At 35.1% G+C, this 18844-nt stretch overlaps 1 protein-coding gene across 1 annotated transcript; it reads right to left on the bottom strand.

The window, feature by feature from the left end:
• Window positions 1-896: 896 nt before the first annotated feature.
• Window positions 897-18579, bottom strand: LOC128559762 (fas apoptotic inhibitory molecule 1-like). Its single transcript, XM_053552227.1, has 5 exons — window positions 18531-18579; window positions 14402-14521; window positions 12203-12434; window positions 11135-11184; window positions 897-1665 (listed from the first exon to the last, which is right to left on the bottom strand). The coding sequence occupies exons 2-5, from the start codon at window positions 14513-14515 to the stop codon at window positions 1489-1491; spliced, it is 573 nt and encodes a 190-aa protein (XP_053408202.1). The 5' UTR covers window positions 14516-14521; window positions 18531-18579; the 3' UTR covers window positions 897-1488.
• Between the last annotated feature and the right edge of the window lie 265 nt (window positions 18580-18844).

Below are 18844 nucleotides of genomic sequence, written 5' to 3' on the forward strand. Positions count from 1 at the left end.
CATGAGTCATCTACAGACCACAGGCAATAATCTTGTTAATGAAGTTTGACTTATGTAGACCCAAGCACACTAAATATATTGACAGAAAACCAAATGGTATACCAAAGGACCAATAAACCACTCTTCTTTAACATTTAGCTTGCTGGCAGCAAGTGATTTTGCCTTTGCGACCAGTGCAGACGAAGATCAGCCTGCATGTCATCCATGCAGGCTAATCATGGTCTGCACTGTTCACTATAATAATTCAGTCAGTAAATTTTTACTGAACACCTGAACACTTTAGATAACAAGTGGTACTGCCCAAATTGAATGACTGACCAGTCCATTTTAGACATTTAGCAGGGTAAAGGTTAACAGATGGAGGGGTGGGGTTTTGGGAGGCATAAAAACAATGACTAGGCTAGGTTATCACCCAAATGCTGTTATACAATGTGGAATATTTCAGGATCTGCTCTGGGTTTGTACAGAAATTATTAACATTTTTGATAAAACAGTTATTCTAAGGACAAATTATTTCTAATTTACAAATAGACAATCTTAAGTCTACCGGTAACATTTTAACAAACATACACATTACAAAAAGCAAGAGCTGTCTATAAGACATCTGGCTCACCTATTCGGCCATTTCTATGCAGAACAAGAGCAATAACTTCTAACAAAACATGAATTTTATTACTGGGATGGCAATGATTACATGCAAAACTTTTAACATATATGAGCCGCGCCATGAGAAAACCAACATAGTGGCTTTGTGACCAGCATGGATCCAGACCAGCCTGCGTGTCCGCTCAGTCTGGTCAGGATTCATGCTGTTCGCTAACTGTTTCTGTAATTGCAATAGGCTTTGAAAGCGAACAGCATGGATCCTGACCAGACTGCATGGATGCGCAGGCTGGTCTGGATCCATGCTGGTTGCAAAGCCACTAAGTTGATTTTCTCATGGCACGGTTCATATGTAAATTTATATTTGTTTTAACCAAGAGTTATCTAACTTGGTTATGTCAGTAGGGTTGATGACTGGGAAGCATTCTGTAAAGTTTCAATCTGATACATGTAGCAGTTTGAGAGTTAAAGTTGCATGTAAAACTTTAACCTAAATCTCCAAGTCAAAAAAGGACCATAACTGTCTTATATATTAAAGTAAACCAGCAGTTATCTTACTTTAATTAAGTAGACTTTAATGACTAAGAAGCTTTAAGTGAACTTTCAATCCAATACATGCAAATGATTACTGAGAAATGACCTTATTTGCAAAACTTTAACCAAGGAGTGATGCAAACTCCCATGCTCTGGTGAGTAGAACAGCTCTCGATATTCTCTGAATAGATCTAAAAACTGCCTAATTGGCAAATGAGAAGAGTAGGTGGTGTGACGATCTCAGCAAAATAGGTATTATGCAATAACTTATTTCTTAATCTGGGGAGGTCTAGAACCTAGGCAATAACTGTCCTTCCTAAAATAGTTTGAGTATAAAAAAATGTTGCAATGCTAATGAAATTCTTTTGCATGTGGAATTGGCTCGTCACTGCCCTCAATGAAAAGTTCATGTATCATACCATCCCGTTTTTTCCCACTACTTCTTGTCCTTATGCATGCTGGACGTCCTGTATCACCAAGAACAAAATTTATCTCTGCTCCAAAGTCTGTATTGTCAGAAAATGCTTCCTGATCAAAGAAAACAGATTTAAAAATAATTCAAAATCATATTATACATATTTTAAGATAATTCAAAATCATATACAAATATAAAGATAATTCATAAACATACACAGATTTAAAGATAGTTCAAAATCATATACAGATTTTAAGATAATTAAAAATCATATACAGATTTAAAAATAATTCAAAATCATATACAAATATAAAGATAATTCATAAACATACACAGATTTAAAGATATTTCAAAATCATATACACATTTAAAGATAATTCAAAATCATATACAGATTTAAAGATAATTCAAAATCATATACAAATATAAAGATAATTCATAAACATACACAGATTTAAAGATATTTCAAAATCATATACACATTTAAAGATAATTCAAAATCATATACAGATTTAAAGATAATTCAAAATCATATACAAATATAAAGATAATTCATAAACATACACAGATTTAAAGATATTTCAAAATCATATACACACACAGATATTTCAAAATCATATACACAAATAAAGGTAACTGAAAATCATATATACACATATAAATATAATTTAAAATCATATACAGATTTAATACAAATACAAATTGTTTATGGGAACTAAACATTTACTGATACATAGAACAGATTTTTCCAGGGCATACCAGTATACTGTCAGCAAACAGCATTAGCATACCATATTTGCAACCCAGAGCTACTTTCTGGTAGTATTAGCATTACATCAGCATACATAAGATGACTGATTTTTATATCATTAATAGTAACCAGTAACCCAGAGCTACTTTCTGATAGTATTAGCATTACATCAGCATACATAAGATGACTGATTTTTATATCATTAATAGTAACCAGTAACCCAGAGCTACTTTCTGATAGTATTAGCATTACATCAGCATACATAAGATGACTGATTTTTATATCATTAATAGTAACCGGTTCACAGTCGGGCTGCCGAAAATACCACCCATATCATTGATGTAAATATTTAAGAGTGTCGGCTCAGTCTGTCCCCTTGTATAACACCTTCAATGTTTGATCCCTAGTGTTACAATACATATATTTTATTAATCGGTAAAAATTACCGCCAATGCCAATATTTAGCATCTATTGAATAAGCCGGGTCTCTTAACAAGAGTCAAATGCTTTAGAAAAGTCAATTGATGCAGAAAAACTGTGTTTAACAGGCTTTTTATGTTTATGGAGGTATTTATTTAGAATTGTTTTAATTGTGTAATATGACCTGTTGTTCGGTAACCAGGTTTAGAATCAGCCTGCATATCTAAAAGTAACTGGTTGCTCTCAAGTTAACATGTCAGTCTTCTCTGTAGTGATAAAGTAAATAGTTTATTGAAACAGCTAATGCTGCTGTAATTTTTACTTCATTCATATTGCCAGATTTATAAATACTAGTTATGAAGGAAATATTCCACTGATTTGGGAACTGACCACTACTTAGTACATTGTTTTTATTTTAAACTATTGGCTATACCAGTGAATCTTTACCACTTTTGAATAGTTTAATTAAAATGAGGTCATTTCCTGGCTGCTAATAATTTTTTTATCTGTGTGATGTTATCTTTAATTTCTTTACAAGTAAATGGGTAGTCTAAAGTTTTGTTTGTGATGCTATTTATTATTTTCCAGGTAACTTATATTAAAGTCTGCTGATCAGTCATCTTTATGCAATTCCTTAAAGTAGCTTGTCCAATCAACAATGGGAATTGGCTTTGTATCATTTTTCTTCTCTTGAAGTGTATCCAATATTTTCTTAACTGTTTTGGATTTGTTTCATGTAAGGTGTTTAGTTGAGTTTCGATGCTTTCTATAAATTTAGATTTCATGTAACTTTGTAGGAGTTGGGGCGGCACCTGCCACCCCAATATTTCAAGGAGCGGCGAAATGCCAAACTCGTAATTTTTTTAAAAGGCTAGAAAACTTAATCGGAAAAAATACAGCGGTCTTCTCATGCCAATTGTCAATGTATCATGAAGTGCCTCAGCAAATGATATGTACACAGAATCTTGTATTGCTGACACCTTGTTAGATCACCATGGTGACAGTGTACTGTACCAAGGTATCTGTGTTTTCACACCCTGCAGACTCGGAATATAGGCGATACATTGATTACTGAACAGAACAGAATTAATTACTGAAAGTCAATCGTATTTAATTGCATACTGCCAAACATTATAGACACTTGCAATTAATGTTGTGTCTCTGTTGTGCCAATTGAGTAAAACACAAATGCAAATCGGCATCTTTAGATGTCTTTTCATAAAATATATCAAATTAAATATTTTGGACACTTAAACAATTTGTTTGAAATATCAAAGAAACCAGTCATAATGAATCAACGCATCAAAAGTAGAAAAATCCTCATAGATTTTACAGATCTAGTTAAATTAACAAGTAGGACAGCTTCAATGTAAAAATGGAAAAACATAATAAGCCTCGCAATTTTGCGTATCCAGTAAAAAGAACCCTGAACCCTGTTCATTCAACCCTCAGTGGTTTCAACGTATTTCCATGGATTCACTATAATGAGTCTTCTGCTCGATCCCTTACTTAGACTGTACTGGTTCTACCATGTCAAAACATTGTCTGTATCTAACATAGTACCGCCATTACAGTGTTTGAACACAGTAAACTGTATATAGGGGTGAAAACTCTAAAAGAAAACGGGTATGTTCAACAGCTACTGAGCAGTCCAAGAAGCCGCCAAATTGCACTATTTATTCTAGTAATATGCAAAATTTTCACGGGAACACCCTGGAGCCAGCTCATGGGAGGGAGATGGGAGTGGGTATCCCACCTCCGCAGTCCCAATGCTCAAATCGTCCCTACGCCCATTTTTGTATCGTCCTTTTAAATTATGAAAACTAAAGTCCTTTAATGTATGGGCATTGAAGCATACATTTACCTTATTGTCTAATTTCTCTATGCATTATTGAACAGTCATGGTCAAACCACCTGTTCTTTCCTTTAGCTGTACACACATTCTTTGAATAATGTTTGAAATTGACACTCTTGTTTACTACCATTATTATATCATTATTTATATTTAAAGATAATCATACACACATTTAAAGATAATTCAAAATCATATACATGTACACAACAAACAAGACTTGGTAACATCATTTAGCAAATTTCACTGTAGTAATAATAACACTTATGTATGATTTGTTAATACCGTGTAATTATATTGCCTCCCTTTTACGATATAATATGTATAATACTGATAATCTAACAAGAGCTGTTGGATGACAGCGCGCTCGACTATTCGAGAACTGATTTAAGTATGAGGTCAAAATATTACCACAGATTTTCAGACAAAAGAAAGAAAATAGATTAGACAGACAATGTTCCTGCATTTGTGGATTTCCATAAGTCCAAAAGAGCCATAATTCAGCCAAAATCCTTTATGGAGTTATGTACTCTTGCCTATAACTGGACATGGTAATAGTAAACAAGTGTTGAAAGTTTCAAAGCTTTATCTCAAAAGACTTTGTCAAAATATGAACTGGCACGAAAAACTTAACCAAGATTTCTAAATCAAAAGGGGCCATAATTCAGCCAACATCCTTGATGGAGTTATGTACTCTTGACTATGACTGGAAATGGTGATGGTAAACATGTGCAAAGTTTCAAGGGTTTATCTCAAAAAACTTTGTCAAAATGTGGACTGGTACAAAAAACTTAACCAAGGTGTGACGCAGACGCTGTGGTGAGTAGGATAGCTCTACTTATTCTTCAGATAGTCAAGCTAAAAATAGAAATTACAACCTATCTAAAGACAGATTAGACTTTTTAAGGGTCAATAACTTCAAGAAAATGAATTTCAACCCCAAAATACCAAAGATCTGACAAACAAGTGACCAAGTATTGCAGTGGCAATACAGAAAACTTTGATAGTGTCTGTTCCAATGTGGTTGTTGGCAAAAGTGTTAAGGACTAAAAATACTTCTGAAAGTGCCTAGTGGTACAAACTTTCTGACATAAGACTTTTGCATGATATTCTTATAAATATAAACAAAAATATTGTGCATAATGTAGTAAACCATTTTTGAAATATTGCATAAAAATTTACATTCTTACATTTTTACCAATATCTAACATTTATTTTCACACACTTTATCAATTTTCAGAGTCATGTATACATTCTATGCTCAACTTTGGGGAAATGAACATGCAGGTCTCTCGCACGTGGGCAACTTGAGCAAAATAGGCACTCTGGAACTTCAAACTTCGCTCAAAACTAACATCAAAGTGAAATGCAAGTCGCCCGATTTTCTGATATCCGCATTTGCTAATTACCGCTACCCGGACTGTTGACAATTTGCATGGTGTCAAAATGAGTACAGAGACACACGCTGATAGCATAATTTAAGCTCCGCCTACTTCAGGTACTTGCACGATTTTCCCGAGAAGTGTGAAAGCAAATCAAATTATCCAACACACCAGAGTCGGTTGTGTTTAGCCAATTAGCTCCATGGTTTCGTCTTTGACATTTTGTGTTTTATTGTCAACATGTTCGAGTGCAAAAAACAATGTTTTATAAATAAATTGCTGATTAACCATGCGATTAATTGGAATATTGTACACAATTATTTGTTATCTATAGTAAAAGAATGACATGTAATGTATTAACTACGTTAAATTGACTTCCATCGATGAATTGATTTGAATATGTATTTCTAGTTTGAACAGTTTACTTTCAGTTTAATTCAAGTGAGATATTTTTCACCAAGGTGATGACTCGGTGTTAATAATAAATACTTCATACAGATATCATCAAAAATCGGCGGGTTAAATTAACAGCATCGGCTCGAATTTTGAAAACGTCTGTTTTTCAGAATATTGTAATGAAACAATATTAAACCACTGTATGAGAAATGACCTCACTAAGAAAATGAATGGTCACTTCAATGTTTTTTAAATAGAAACAAGAAAATTACATCCACTTTTTGTATCACTTAACAGCACTGAGGTAGGAAAAATCTTCCCACGTTTCCCTAAAGTCTCCCCACTTCTCCCTAAATCAGCTGGAGCGAGAAGTGACTTCTCCAAAAACAAGAGCTGTCGGAGGACAGCAACGCTCGACTATTCAACAGCCTTGTCAATTGAATGAATACAAAAGTTGAAAAAGGGGCATAATTTTGTAAAATGCAAAGTAGAGGTATTGAACCTCTGTACTGCATGTCATATCATGATAGTGAATAAGTGTGTGAAGTTTCAATCCATTCCCACAAGTGGTTACTGAGTTACTAGCTTACATACAAAACCTTAACCAAAAATTTCTAAGTCGAAAAAGGGGCATAATTTTGTAAAAAAGCAAAATAGAGTTATGGAACCTGTGCAATGTAGATCAGTTCATCACAGTGAATAAGTGTGTGAAGTTTCAATCCATTCCCACAAGTGGTTACTGAGTTACCAGCTTACATACAAAACCTTAACCAAAAATTTCTAAGTCAAAAAAGGAGCATAATTTTGTAAAAAAGCAAAACAGAGTTATGGAACCTGTGCAATGTTAGTCAGTTTGTCACAGTGAATAAGTGTGTGAAGTTTCAATCCATTCCCACAAGTGGTTACTGAGATACCAGCTTACTGAAACTGGTTTATTTGCTTAAACGCCTTTTTCTACATTTAAAACATATTCAATGGCGTTTTACAATACAAGTTGAAATAAAATATTAAATATAAAATATTTTAAATAAGATTAATTAAAACGAATCAAAATAGCAATTATTAATTTAAAGTCAATGATAATACTATATTTTAAAATATTACTAACATACAATTATCACAGACAAACATTAAATTTCTATCACTGTCACTAGCATCACTGTTTTAAAACTCAGTCAAAACTTAGAATAATGCAAAGTAGTCTCTGAAGAAATGCGTTTTCAACTTTTTCCTAAAGCAGTCAATTGAAGAACTTTGTCTGATGTTCAACGGCAAATTATTCCACAACTTTGGCCCTATAGTACTAAAGCTTCTATCACTAAAAGTTTTTCGCTTGTTGAAAGGGACGATGTAACAGTCAACTGATGACTCCGAGGATCTGAGGGAGCGCTGGGGGATTTTCGGTGTTAAGAGTTCAATCAAATATGCAGGCGCATTTCCAACATGGCAATTGAACATGTACGTCAAGATCTTAAAGTTTATTCTGGCTTTGATCGGCAGCCAGTGCAAATCGTAGAGTGCCTGCTTAGAACTGTCTCTTCTTCTACGATTCAAAACTAACTTCGCACACATATTTTGAATGCGTTGCAGTTTTGCGATGTCACAATCAGAAATACCGTATAAAATAACATCACAGTAGTCTAAATGCGAAATAACCAGCGATAGCACTAAGGTTTCAGTTGCATCCTGAGTCAAATATTTGCGAATGTTTTTGATTCGGAAAAAATTCAACATTGCCGTTCTACACTTTATTTTTATATGCTCTTTGAAAGTTAAAGTTTCGTCCAAATAGGCCCCCAATATCTGATGTTACTCTGTCTCTTGATTTATCACCACAAATATCTATCTCGTGAATGTTTAACTTATTCAACTGAGGGCACTTCCAAAGGCAATATGTTCAGTTTTTGAGGAATTCATTTTTAGTTTGTTACTGTTCATCCACTCATTTGAATCTGTAGCAAACTCCTCTAGTTCACCAATGGATTTAGCCTCGATGGATGGTTCGGGCTTAAAACGTGTGCTTGCGTGTGTGGTCGTCGGCAAAGCCATAGACGGAAATGGACGGGGGAACAATGTCAAAAATCGTTCCTGCGTACGTGAGATAGAGCCACGGCCCTAAACAGCTTCCCTGGGGGACACTACACGTAAGCTCACGTGCTGATGACACTGTTTGATTCACACTCACCGGCAGCTCCGTGGCCTCAGATATGAGTTCAACCAGTCCAATGCAACACCAGAGACACCATACTGACATTTCAAAACGTCCAAAAGAATATCGTGGATCTACCGTATCAAAGCTGCACTAAGGTCTAATGCTATCAATGCAGTCACTTCTTGATGTTCCATAGCGTCCAAGATGTCATTGATAAGTCTCAATAAAGCCGATTCGCACGAATGATGTTGCCTGTATGCGGACTGATTTTTCGGAAGGAGATTATGTTCATTTACATGTTTATTAAGTAAATACAGTGCTGATTTCTCTATCAATTTGGACAAGAATGATAAGTTGCTCACTGGCCTATAGTTTGAGAATATAAGTTCGAGACCAGCTTTCTTTAACAGAGGTCTAACTATTGCCTGTTTCCACTGCACTGGGAAGACTCCTTGAGTCAATGAAAGATTCACTAGTCTAGTTATAATTGGGAGGAGCTCGTTTAAATATGACTTCAACACTTTTGTTGGAATAACATCAATTTCACACGACTTTGTTTGTAACTGGTTAATGAGTTTTCTAACTTCATCCTCACTAAGTTCATCAAATTTTCCAAATTCCGGCACATTTCTCATTGATGGTTTATAGTTTTCAAAATCTTTTAAGCTGTCCCGTATTTTCTGAATCTTTTCCATGAAAAAGTCAGCAAATTTGTCAGCTAGCGTATTTTCATTTTCAACAACAGGCATTGGATTCTCCGACTTGCCGCCGGTGAGATCTGTCACAAATTTGTAAAGTTTTTTGGAATCACCTTTGTATTCGAGCACTTTTTTGGCTAAGAGTTCTCTGTTTTTCTAGTTTCAGTTCATGGTGATATTTATTAAGAGCAGTTTTGAAAATTTCATAGTCCTGTGGATTTTGGTACCTCCTCCACAAACGTTCGGATTTGCGCAGAATTTGTTTTAAGTGGCGGATATCCTCATTAAACCACGGTTTCGGATTTCGACAAATAATAGTTTTCTCTTTAAAGGAGCGTGCTTGTCAATGATATTTTTCATTTCATCTTGGAAAATGTCAACATATGTCTCAATTGAATCACTTTCAATTTTCAAATCAGCAAGGTCACTAGCAAAATCTGAGTCATTTATGTCATTAAAGTTCCGGTAAGTAATAGACTTGCTGATGATGTTTTCCTTTTTCACTTTGTAATGACTTTTACTACACGATGGCCGGATAAGAAAGGACCGGTTCACATGAGATAAGTTCAACACCATTGCGACCTCTGTGATCACAAGATCAAGACTCTGACCGAACACTTGTGTTGGGAAATGTACATGTTGTTGCAACCCCATAGCACATAAACAACTGTTGAATTCAGAAATAGTGTTGGTGTCGTCATGTATATGTAGATTGAAATCTCCCATGATCATGAGATTGGGGTACTTGGAAATAACGTCTTCAAGAAATTCGAAAAAGTCTTTCACAAATTGCGTAGGTGTCGCCAAAGCTGGGGGTCTATAAATGCCTACACAATTAATGGTAATGTTTTTAAAGACCATTTGCCATACTCCGTACTCAAAACTTTCGGTGGTGCCAGATACCATTTTGCGCATTTGAACACTACTTTTACAAGTCAGAGCAATACCGCCACCCGTTTTGTTTCTACGATTCGCAACACTGAGTCTATAACCATCTTGATTTAAATCTGATGTTTCGAATTGGGATTGTTTTTCATCGGAATACCAGGTTTCCGTCAAAAGTGCAAAGTCAATGTTCTCGTCACGAAGCAATTGTCCGACTAGCACATCCTTTTTGACTACTGAATGACAGTTCAATGTTAGACAGGTGACATTCTCTGTATAGTTACTGAGTGTGTTTGATCGTTTTGGATATACAAGATTTGACACATTTACACCATATTGTTTCCTTTGTATTTTGTGACTTTTGTGTATTGCAGCTCCTGATCGGTAACTTCTAAAGTTTAATATCCCCAGACCTTTTAATCTTGTTGGTCAGGTAAAATCCATTGTCTGGGTATTGATCTATATTTCATTAGTTCACTTGCACTATAGGTTTTAACCAGGCCCTTAGGATAATCCATTATGTGATAATCCATTGTGTGCACTGAGATGGTGTTCACCCAGTTATGATAAAATCCTTTGTTAAAATCCAATTGTTTTGGACACAAATACTCCAAAAATGCAATTAGTAATCCAAAAACGAATGATATATTCATAAATGTCATATATTCATGTAACTCCAGAACAAAAATGAAGTTTCTACATAGTCATTTAATCACATAAAATCCCATTTATTTAGAGAGACACAATTTAGCAGCCTTTGACATTTGGCGCTCAAATGAATGCTTACATACAAAACCTTAACCAAAATCGGGACGCGGACGCGGACGCCGACGCATGGGCGAGTGCAATAGCTCACTATTCTATGAATAGTCGAGCTAAAAATGGACCTAGACCCCTGACATGAGGAAAAATTTTCACCCACAGTGTGGGCAAGAAGCTTTAAAGAATTATACAAAATATAATTATTCAGTTTGTGACAAATGTAATACTGCAGTATAATTAGAAATAAATGATTTAATTCAAAAATAGTTTTAACAAATACTTACGAACTGTTCCATTTTCTTTCCATTTACCCATACATCAAGTGTATTTTTTTCTGTAAAGTTAAAACAATTTTTTCTCAGTTTTACAGAGTAATAAAAAAACTGTTACTGATTATCTAAACAACAAAACATAAATGTTAGAAATTTATAATTTATTCATTAATGTTATTAGTTTAACCAACAAAAAGAATAAAATCTTTGACCTAGATTTTTGTCTCAATGTACCAGTTTCAAACAGTTCACACAGAAAACATTCTGAACAAGTTTCATGAAGATTAGGTAGAAAGTAAGGCATACATAGTGTTAACAATTTTATATAATTTGAACTAGTTTCTAACCCAAGATTTTAATACCCAATTTCTCACTTCACCTCACTTTTATTAACATTCAGACAGTTTCATGAAGTCTGTGTAGAAAATGTGGCAGTTAGATGATTCGCAATGCTTTTCAATACTTTGACCTAGTTGCCTAGGTTTTATCTAAAATAACATTCTTTTTTAACTGATACTGAATAAATCAATACAATAGTTGTGACGAGTTTTTATAAAGATAAGGGTAGAAAACATGATAGAGTGTTCACAAGGTTTCTCTTTCCTTTCACCAACTGACCTAAAGTTAATCTTTAACCCTTACCCTGCTATATTTCTATAATGGACTGGTCCATCTTTCAATTTGGACAGTACCACTTATTACTCAAAGGGGTTTTCACTGAAAATTTACTGACTGAATAGCGAACAGTGCAGACCATGATCAGACTGCACGGATGTGCAGGCTGATCTTGGTCTGCACTGGTAGCAAAGGCAGGATCATCTGCCGTCAGCAGGCTAAGGGTTAAAAATGGCCCAGTTTCAAACCTAAACTACACCGGAACTTTGATGATGTGCATCACTGAAACTTACAATGTCACTTCTGTTTATGAATGTTAATTTCCTGTATTTTGTTTAAATGCATTACTATTTGAAAGAGTACTACAAAGTAAGTGTTTCGTTTCACTCTATTTATTTTAAAATTTGTAACATACGATGTGCAAGAAAAATAATCTAGCAGTGGTTGTACTTAGTAAGACCTTACCTAAAACTACCCTAAATGGTGTACTGCTCTTTGATCCAAGTGTAAAACACCAACAGTTCATTATTTTACTCTGATTTTCACTGAACTTTTCCAGTGATTTGCCATTTACTGACAATGTGTATTCGTAGGCAAAGCCTGAACAAGCATCTATTGATATTGTACACTTTGCTTTTCCAACACTAAAGTGTTCTTTCCCAACGAGTTTAAACATCCAATCTTCTCTGTGAATTTCCTTAAAATAAACAAAAAACATATAGTAACACACTATTCTACGTGTACTTGATATTTTCAATTTTTTAGAGTTTTGGTAAAATTTTATAAAATATTTTGTACAAGACTCAGTGGTATTTGATATTAACTTTGTGACATGAGTTTTTTGCAATGCACAAAAACAATTACAAACTAGAGCTGCTTTTGAGAAAAGCGCATGTCTCTAGATGTACATGATAAAGTAAACTGTACCATTTAAAACATGGGACAATATGCTTTTAAATCATTTTCTTTCTTAGGGTAATATATTTATGAAAAATACTGCTTTTATCATGACGCAATTTTTCCCCTATATTAGTGGTTACGGCTCAATTTTCCCCTCCTTACGGAGTAAACTAGCTTTTCCTTTGATTTGACCTGGTGACCTAGTTTTTGACCCGACCTGACCCAGATTCGAACTTGTCCTATAGGTCATCAAGTTTAACATTCTGACTAAGTTTCATGAAGATACAGTCATAAATATGGCCTCCAGAGTGTTAACAAGCTTTTCCTTTGATTTGACCTGGTGACCTAGTTTTTGACCCCACCTAACCCAGATTCGAACTTGAGCTATAGATCATCAAGATTAACATTCTGACCAAGTTTCATTAAGATATGGTCATAAATGTGGCCTCTACAGTGTAAACTAGCTTTTCCTTTGATTTGACCGGGTGACCTAGTTTTTGATCCTACATGACCCAGATTCAAATTGGACCTTAAGATCATCAATATTAACATTCTGACCAAGTTTCATGAAGATACAGTCATAAATGTGGCCTTTACAGTGTTAACAAGCTTTTCCTTTGATTTGACCTGGTGACCTAGTTTTTGACCCAAGATGACCCAATATCAAACTCGTCCAAGACTTTATTGAGGATAACACTCTGATCAAGTTTCATTAAGATTGGGCCAAAATTGTGACCTCTAGAGTGTTAACAAGCTTTTCCTTTGATCTGACCTGGTGACCTAGTTTTTGATCCCAGATGACCCAATATTGAACTCGTCCAAGATTTTATTAAGGGTAACATTCTGACCAAGTTTCATTAAGATTGGGCCAAAAATGTGACCTCTAGAGTGTTAACAAGCTTTTCCTTTGATTTGACCTGGTGACCTAGTTTTTGACCCCAGATGACCCAATATCAAACTCGTCCAAGATTTTATTGTGGGTAACATTCTGACCAAGTTTCATTAAGATTGGGCCAAAATTTTCCTTTGATCTGACCTGGTGACCTAGTTTTTGACCCCAGATGACCCAATATCGAATTGTCCAAGATTTTATTGAGGGTAACATTCTGACCAAGTTTCATTAAGATTGGGCCAAAAATGTGACCTCTAGAGTGTTAACAGTCAAATTGTTGATGACGGACAGACAGACGGACGACAGACACAGGGCGATCACTAAAGCTCACCTTTGAGCACTTTGTGCTCAGGTGAGCTAAAAACACTATCATTTAAATTGCTGATAATGAGACAGATGAAAGAAGTTAGAAATCTTTGACAAAATTTACTTGTTATAAATGTTGGGCTCTTTAAGAACTGCTTGGAAGACTTCAAGAGGAGCAGAAATTCTTTACAAAGACTAGGACCTTTTATTTGTTTTACAAAGGAATAAAAGAACTGTTCATTGTAGAAAACTTGTCATAGAAATAGACATTTACAAGAACTCCTTGATTTGCAAATGTAAAGTAACCTTTTCAAACTTGGCAGATAGGACAACAATATATTAACCCTTACCCTGCTAAATTTCTAAAATGGTCCAGTCCATCATTCAATTTGGGCAATACCATTTATTATTTAAAGGGATTTTCACTGAAAATTTACTCTCTGAGTAGCAAACAGTGCACACCATGATCAGCCTGCAGGGATGTGCAGGCTGATCTTGATCTGCACTGGCCGCAAAGGCAGAATCACTTTCAGCCAGCAGACTAAAGGTTTTAAAAGAAAACTTACTTTGCCATCTACGATAATAACTCGTTTTCCAGAAGTGGTTCCGTGTTCAAACTCCACTTTGTGTTTACCATCAGGCAGACTCAGGTTCCAGGTTGCTACTAAGTCGGAGGACATCTTTACCTTAAATAACAAAATTGTACATCACAATGGAGGACATCTTTACCTTAAATAACAAAAATTGTACATCACAATGGAGGACATCTTTACCTTAAATAACAAAAATTGTACATCACAATGGAGGACATCTTTACCTTAAATAACAAAAATTGTACCTGACAATGAACATGTGAATATAACTTGAAAGAACATAGGAATATCTTCTAGTCAACTAAACTACAGTGAAACTTCGTTCGCCTGAACTCTGATAATCTGAACACCAACCTTTCTGCGAGCTCATCGTCAGGTCCCATAAAAAATTCTATGTTGTATATTGTTTTGGTGGCCTGAACTATCGATTACTGGAACAAATTTTGCAGGTTCCAGCAAGTTTAAGAGAATGCAGTTTGACTGTAAATGTTAACTGGTATTAGGTTCACTGCTGTTCACTAAGGCGATGCCTGATTTTTGTTTTTTCCTGCTTATATGTGTGTGCGTTTGTGTGCTTGTGCGTCTATGTGTCTTGGACGGTTTCAAATACTGGTACTAAAATATAGCCATTAGATATCTTCAAGTACTGATGTTACTATAGTTAGTACCAGTATTTTGAAGTACTACAGGAAAATGAGTCTAAGTGGATGTGAAGAAGCCTTCTGGGAAGGTGTTTTTTCTCATAAGACATTATCTGGATTGATTACATTTAATGTTAGCCCAATCCTTCCAGTAAGTAATGTGACCCTGCTCTGAAATGCCAATCATACGGATAACCACTATAATCACTGTGAAATTAAAATGTTTCTTGCAGAAACAGATATCAAGTGCAAGCTTCCACTGAAGTGCACATGTGTCATGCATATATTGCTAGGTCAATTAAAGTTGTATTGTACTTTTGTATGCTAAAACCTAGCAAATGACCTTAAAATCAATGAAGGTCATTCACTGACAACAGGCAACCTTTGTATGAAGTTTGACAGCCAAAGCGTTCTTTAACTTTACTCATTGATCAGAAACAGTTTTCAGTCTAGATGTCATTGTGACCTTGACTACTGACCTACTGAAAACCAAAACAATTGGTCTACTGACCACAGGCTAATGTCATATGAAGCATTGTTTAGCTATTCAGCGCAAATCCTTTTCAGTCTCAAGGTCACTGTGATTTGACCTTTGACTTGCAGTAAGGATCATCTACTGACCACAGGCAATCACACTCTGAAGTTAAAACCAAGGTTGGCCGAAGAGTGCGACCTTTTACTGACAGACTCCCAAAACAGAAATTGTCATCTAATGACCACAGGCAATCATCCTATGAAGTTTGACGACTGCAGTTCAAAGTGTTCTTTAGTTCTCTGAGTGGAAATCATTTTCAGTCTAGAGTCACTGTGGCCTTAACCTTTGACCTTCTGAATCCCAAAGCAATAGAGATCATCCACTGGCCCTAGACAATCATCTTATGAAGTTCGACGACTGTAGACCAAAGAGTTTTGTAGTAACTGAGCTGAAACTGTTTTCAGTTTCATTGTAACCTTGGCTTTTGATCTACTGACTCTAAAACACTAGGGGTGGTCTACTGATCACAGGAAATCATCATATGAAGCTCAAGGATTGTAGGCCTGTAGAAACTGAGCCGGAACCCTTTTCAGTGTCAAGATCACTGTAACCTTGACCTTCAACTAACTGACTCCCCAAACAATATCAGTCATCTAACCATAGGCAATCATCCTATGAAGTCTGACCACTGCTATTCTATGCATTCCCTCGAATACTCACGAAATTAATTTATGCAGATGAAAATTTCAAATTGAAAGTCAAAATTTTATGAGTCTTTCTTTTTTCTGGCAAGTTTTTTTGGGCCAAATGATCCATATTTTAATTGGCAATCTCTATCCTTGATCTTTCTTTGACAAATCACCATCATTTCAGTGATTTGCCTTTTTTCGAATACTTGGTGTAATAAATGAACAATTGCAAGTCTATTTTCCATTTAGTGAGCAGAGAAAAAATTACTTGAGGGATAAATTTAAATGCAAGCAGACTATCTGGATGACTTCAAAACTTGGGTTATTGATGATTAGCATGTAGGCTACTACTAGCTAAACAGTTCTGGCTACCATAACTTAACTGACGCTATTTTTATTTTCTGATGGCCGTGTCCATTAAGTTATGGGGTAACCCCCATTTGATTAATTAACCAGTGTTGAACTGCAACATCTTGCACAGTCTCTCGTGAGAAACTGATGATGTAATACGAAGTTCAGAGCACGTGGTTATTTTTGAAAATCAAGATCAACATTTTTGTATATTTATGAATTTATTGAATTACAAACATAATCATTTTCAACAAAGTTCATGCAAAACATTCCTTAGAAGGTTTAAGTTCACAGAAAAAGTCAATAAATAATGACTTTATACCCCCTATTTGTTTTCAGAATGAAGAGTACCCTGATCAGGTCACAACTGCAATGGCAGACAAAATATTGCAGACTGTGGTACCCATTTGAAACTTGTAAGTATAACTTGTGTTCAGATAATGTTGCATGGGCTATTTTATGTGAGATCAAAAGAAAAATGGATTAGAAACATTTTAAAGTAAAAGGTGAGCTCAGCGATCCGTAACAGCATAATAAACATCTCTAAGGCTGAATTTTTTTAGCTTAGTAGCTAAACGATCCACCGATGGACAGACACTCAGACAGGCCCACAGTCATTGCCATTGGTGGCAATGTCTAGTCCAACAAATTTGACGCGATCCTAGGAAATATTAGTTATTTTTTTTATGGGCAATATCTCCACTCCCGTCAAACACTCGAAAGACCAAAATAGTGGAGGAAATTTCCGTTGAAATTTTCATCGCTGCATGCCGACGCTTTACATGTATGCTATAGGTTTAAATGCCAATTATGTCACAAATTGGGCATAAATTCAAAATAAAACTTACATGTATCAAAAGGGGATCAATTCCTTATTGATTTATGTAAAAATTATCAAATAATTTCCAAAATTATGAATTTTCTGGTGATTTAAACCTACGTATGTACTGTACACGATTAACGTTTATCGCGTCTATACGCAATATGCGCAAGCGATAAAACCAATAACTTTACACAACTGTGTACTGTGATTTATCCTCCATTATTTTGGTCCTTCGAAGTTTTGACGTTTAGATTGCCCGTCACAAATATAAAACAATCTGAACGTCAAATTATATTGACTATGGCAATATATATATGATAATCATGAGCAAAACAATATGTATACCCTCATTTTTTTAAGGTGTGTGGTTGGGAGCATATAAATCATCACACATAATTTCATAACTTGATAATTAATACATTGGTTATGTAACAGTTAAACATTAAAATAGAGATAGAGAACAATAGGTTAGTGCCGTAGATGAGAAAGTTTATCTGGTGAGCCGAAGGCGAACTTGATAACGTCCGGAGCCGAGCCAGATAAACTTTCTCCATCTTAGGCATTAACCTATTATTCTATTTATCTTGTCATTACTTCATTTTCCGATATTTGGCAATTTATTTTACAAAAATAAGTGTGCGACAACCGCTTTAATGACGTCATATTCGTAATGACGTCACTTATATAATGACGTGTTTACCGGCAAAATCGCAATAACTTCTTCGTTTTTGAATAAAAACTCATTATTTGACCACTCATTTTCTTAGTTCGAACATTTCCAACACAATGATGATGGTTTCGCTGCAAAATTTCTTATGACAACAATATCGATCATAAGGTCACATGATCAACTGACCGTATATCACTGGTCACATGATCAACTGACGGTATATCAAGAAAGATATACGGCACCCTGATATCTGGTCGAAAATACTGCAAGTGACAGGATAAATTTCTTTACTGCCTTGGGTACGACCTTATTCGTGGACGAATAATTCCATTTCTGTCACATTTATCTTTGGATCCTAAAATGAACCAAAACTATCATATAATTTGCTAATCAATCATTTTTAAGGACAGTATATCATACGGAAACAAATCAAAATGTTAAAATAACACGAACCGAAGAAAAATAATTAAAATATTTAGCAGCAACGAGTTTGTTTACAATATCCGGGCAACCACGAAATATCTGAATAAGAAACGGAATGGAAAATAAAGTAACGGAATGGGTACTGTAAAGGTAAAGGTAAGCTTTACAATTAACGTCGCATATAATCCAACATACAACACGAGCTACAAAGCTCTTGTGCGACAAACTAGGTATCCAGTTACAGATACTGTACTTACCTGTGCTTATTTAACCGCCTGGTTCAAACCTTTCAATGCTGAGTGCCAAGCAAGGGAGCTACCATTTTTCGTATTTTAAAAAATAAA

This window comes from Mercenaria mercenaria, chromosome 10 (assembly GCF_021730395.1).
Source record: "Mercenaria mercenaria strain notata chromosome 10, MADL_Memer_1, whole genome shotgun sequence".
Lineage (NCBI taxonomy): Eukaryota > Metazoa > Mollusca > Bivalvia > Venerida > Veneridae > Mercenaria > Mercenaria mercenaria.

What these genes read in the sequence shown, in the direction of transcription:
- LOC128559762 (XM_053552227.1), bottom strand. Translation starts at nt 14,515, where the DNA reads ATGTCCTCCGACTTAGTAGCAACCTGGAACCTGAGTCTGCCTGATGGT. An exon ending in TTATTATCGTAGATGGCAAA is followed by an intron (nt 12,435 to 14,401) that starts GTAAGTTTTCTT and finishes GTTTATTTTAAG; the next exon opens with GAAATTCACAGAGAAGATTG. An exon ending in ACCATTTAGGGTAGTTTTAG is followed by an intron (nt 11,185 to 12,202) that starts GTAAGGTCTTAC and finishes TTAACTTTACAG; the next exon opens with AAAAAAATACACTTGATGTA.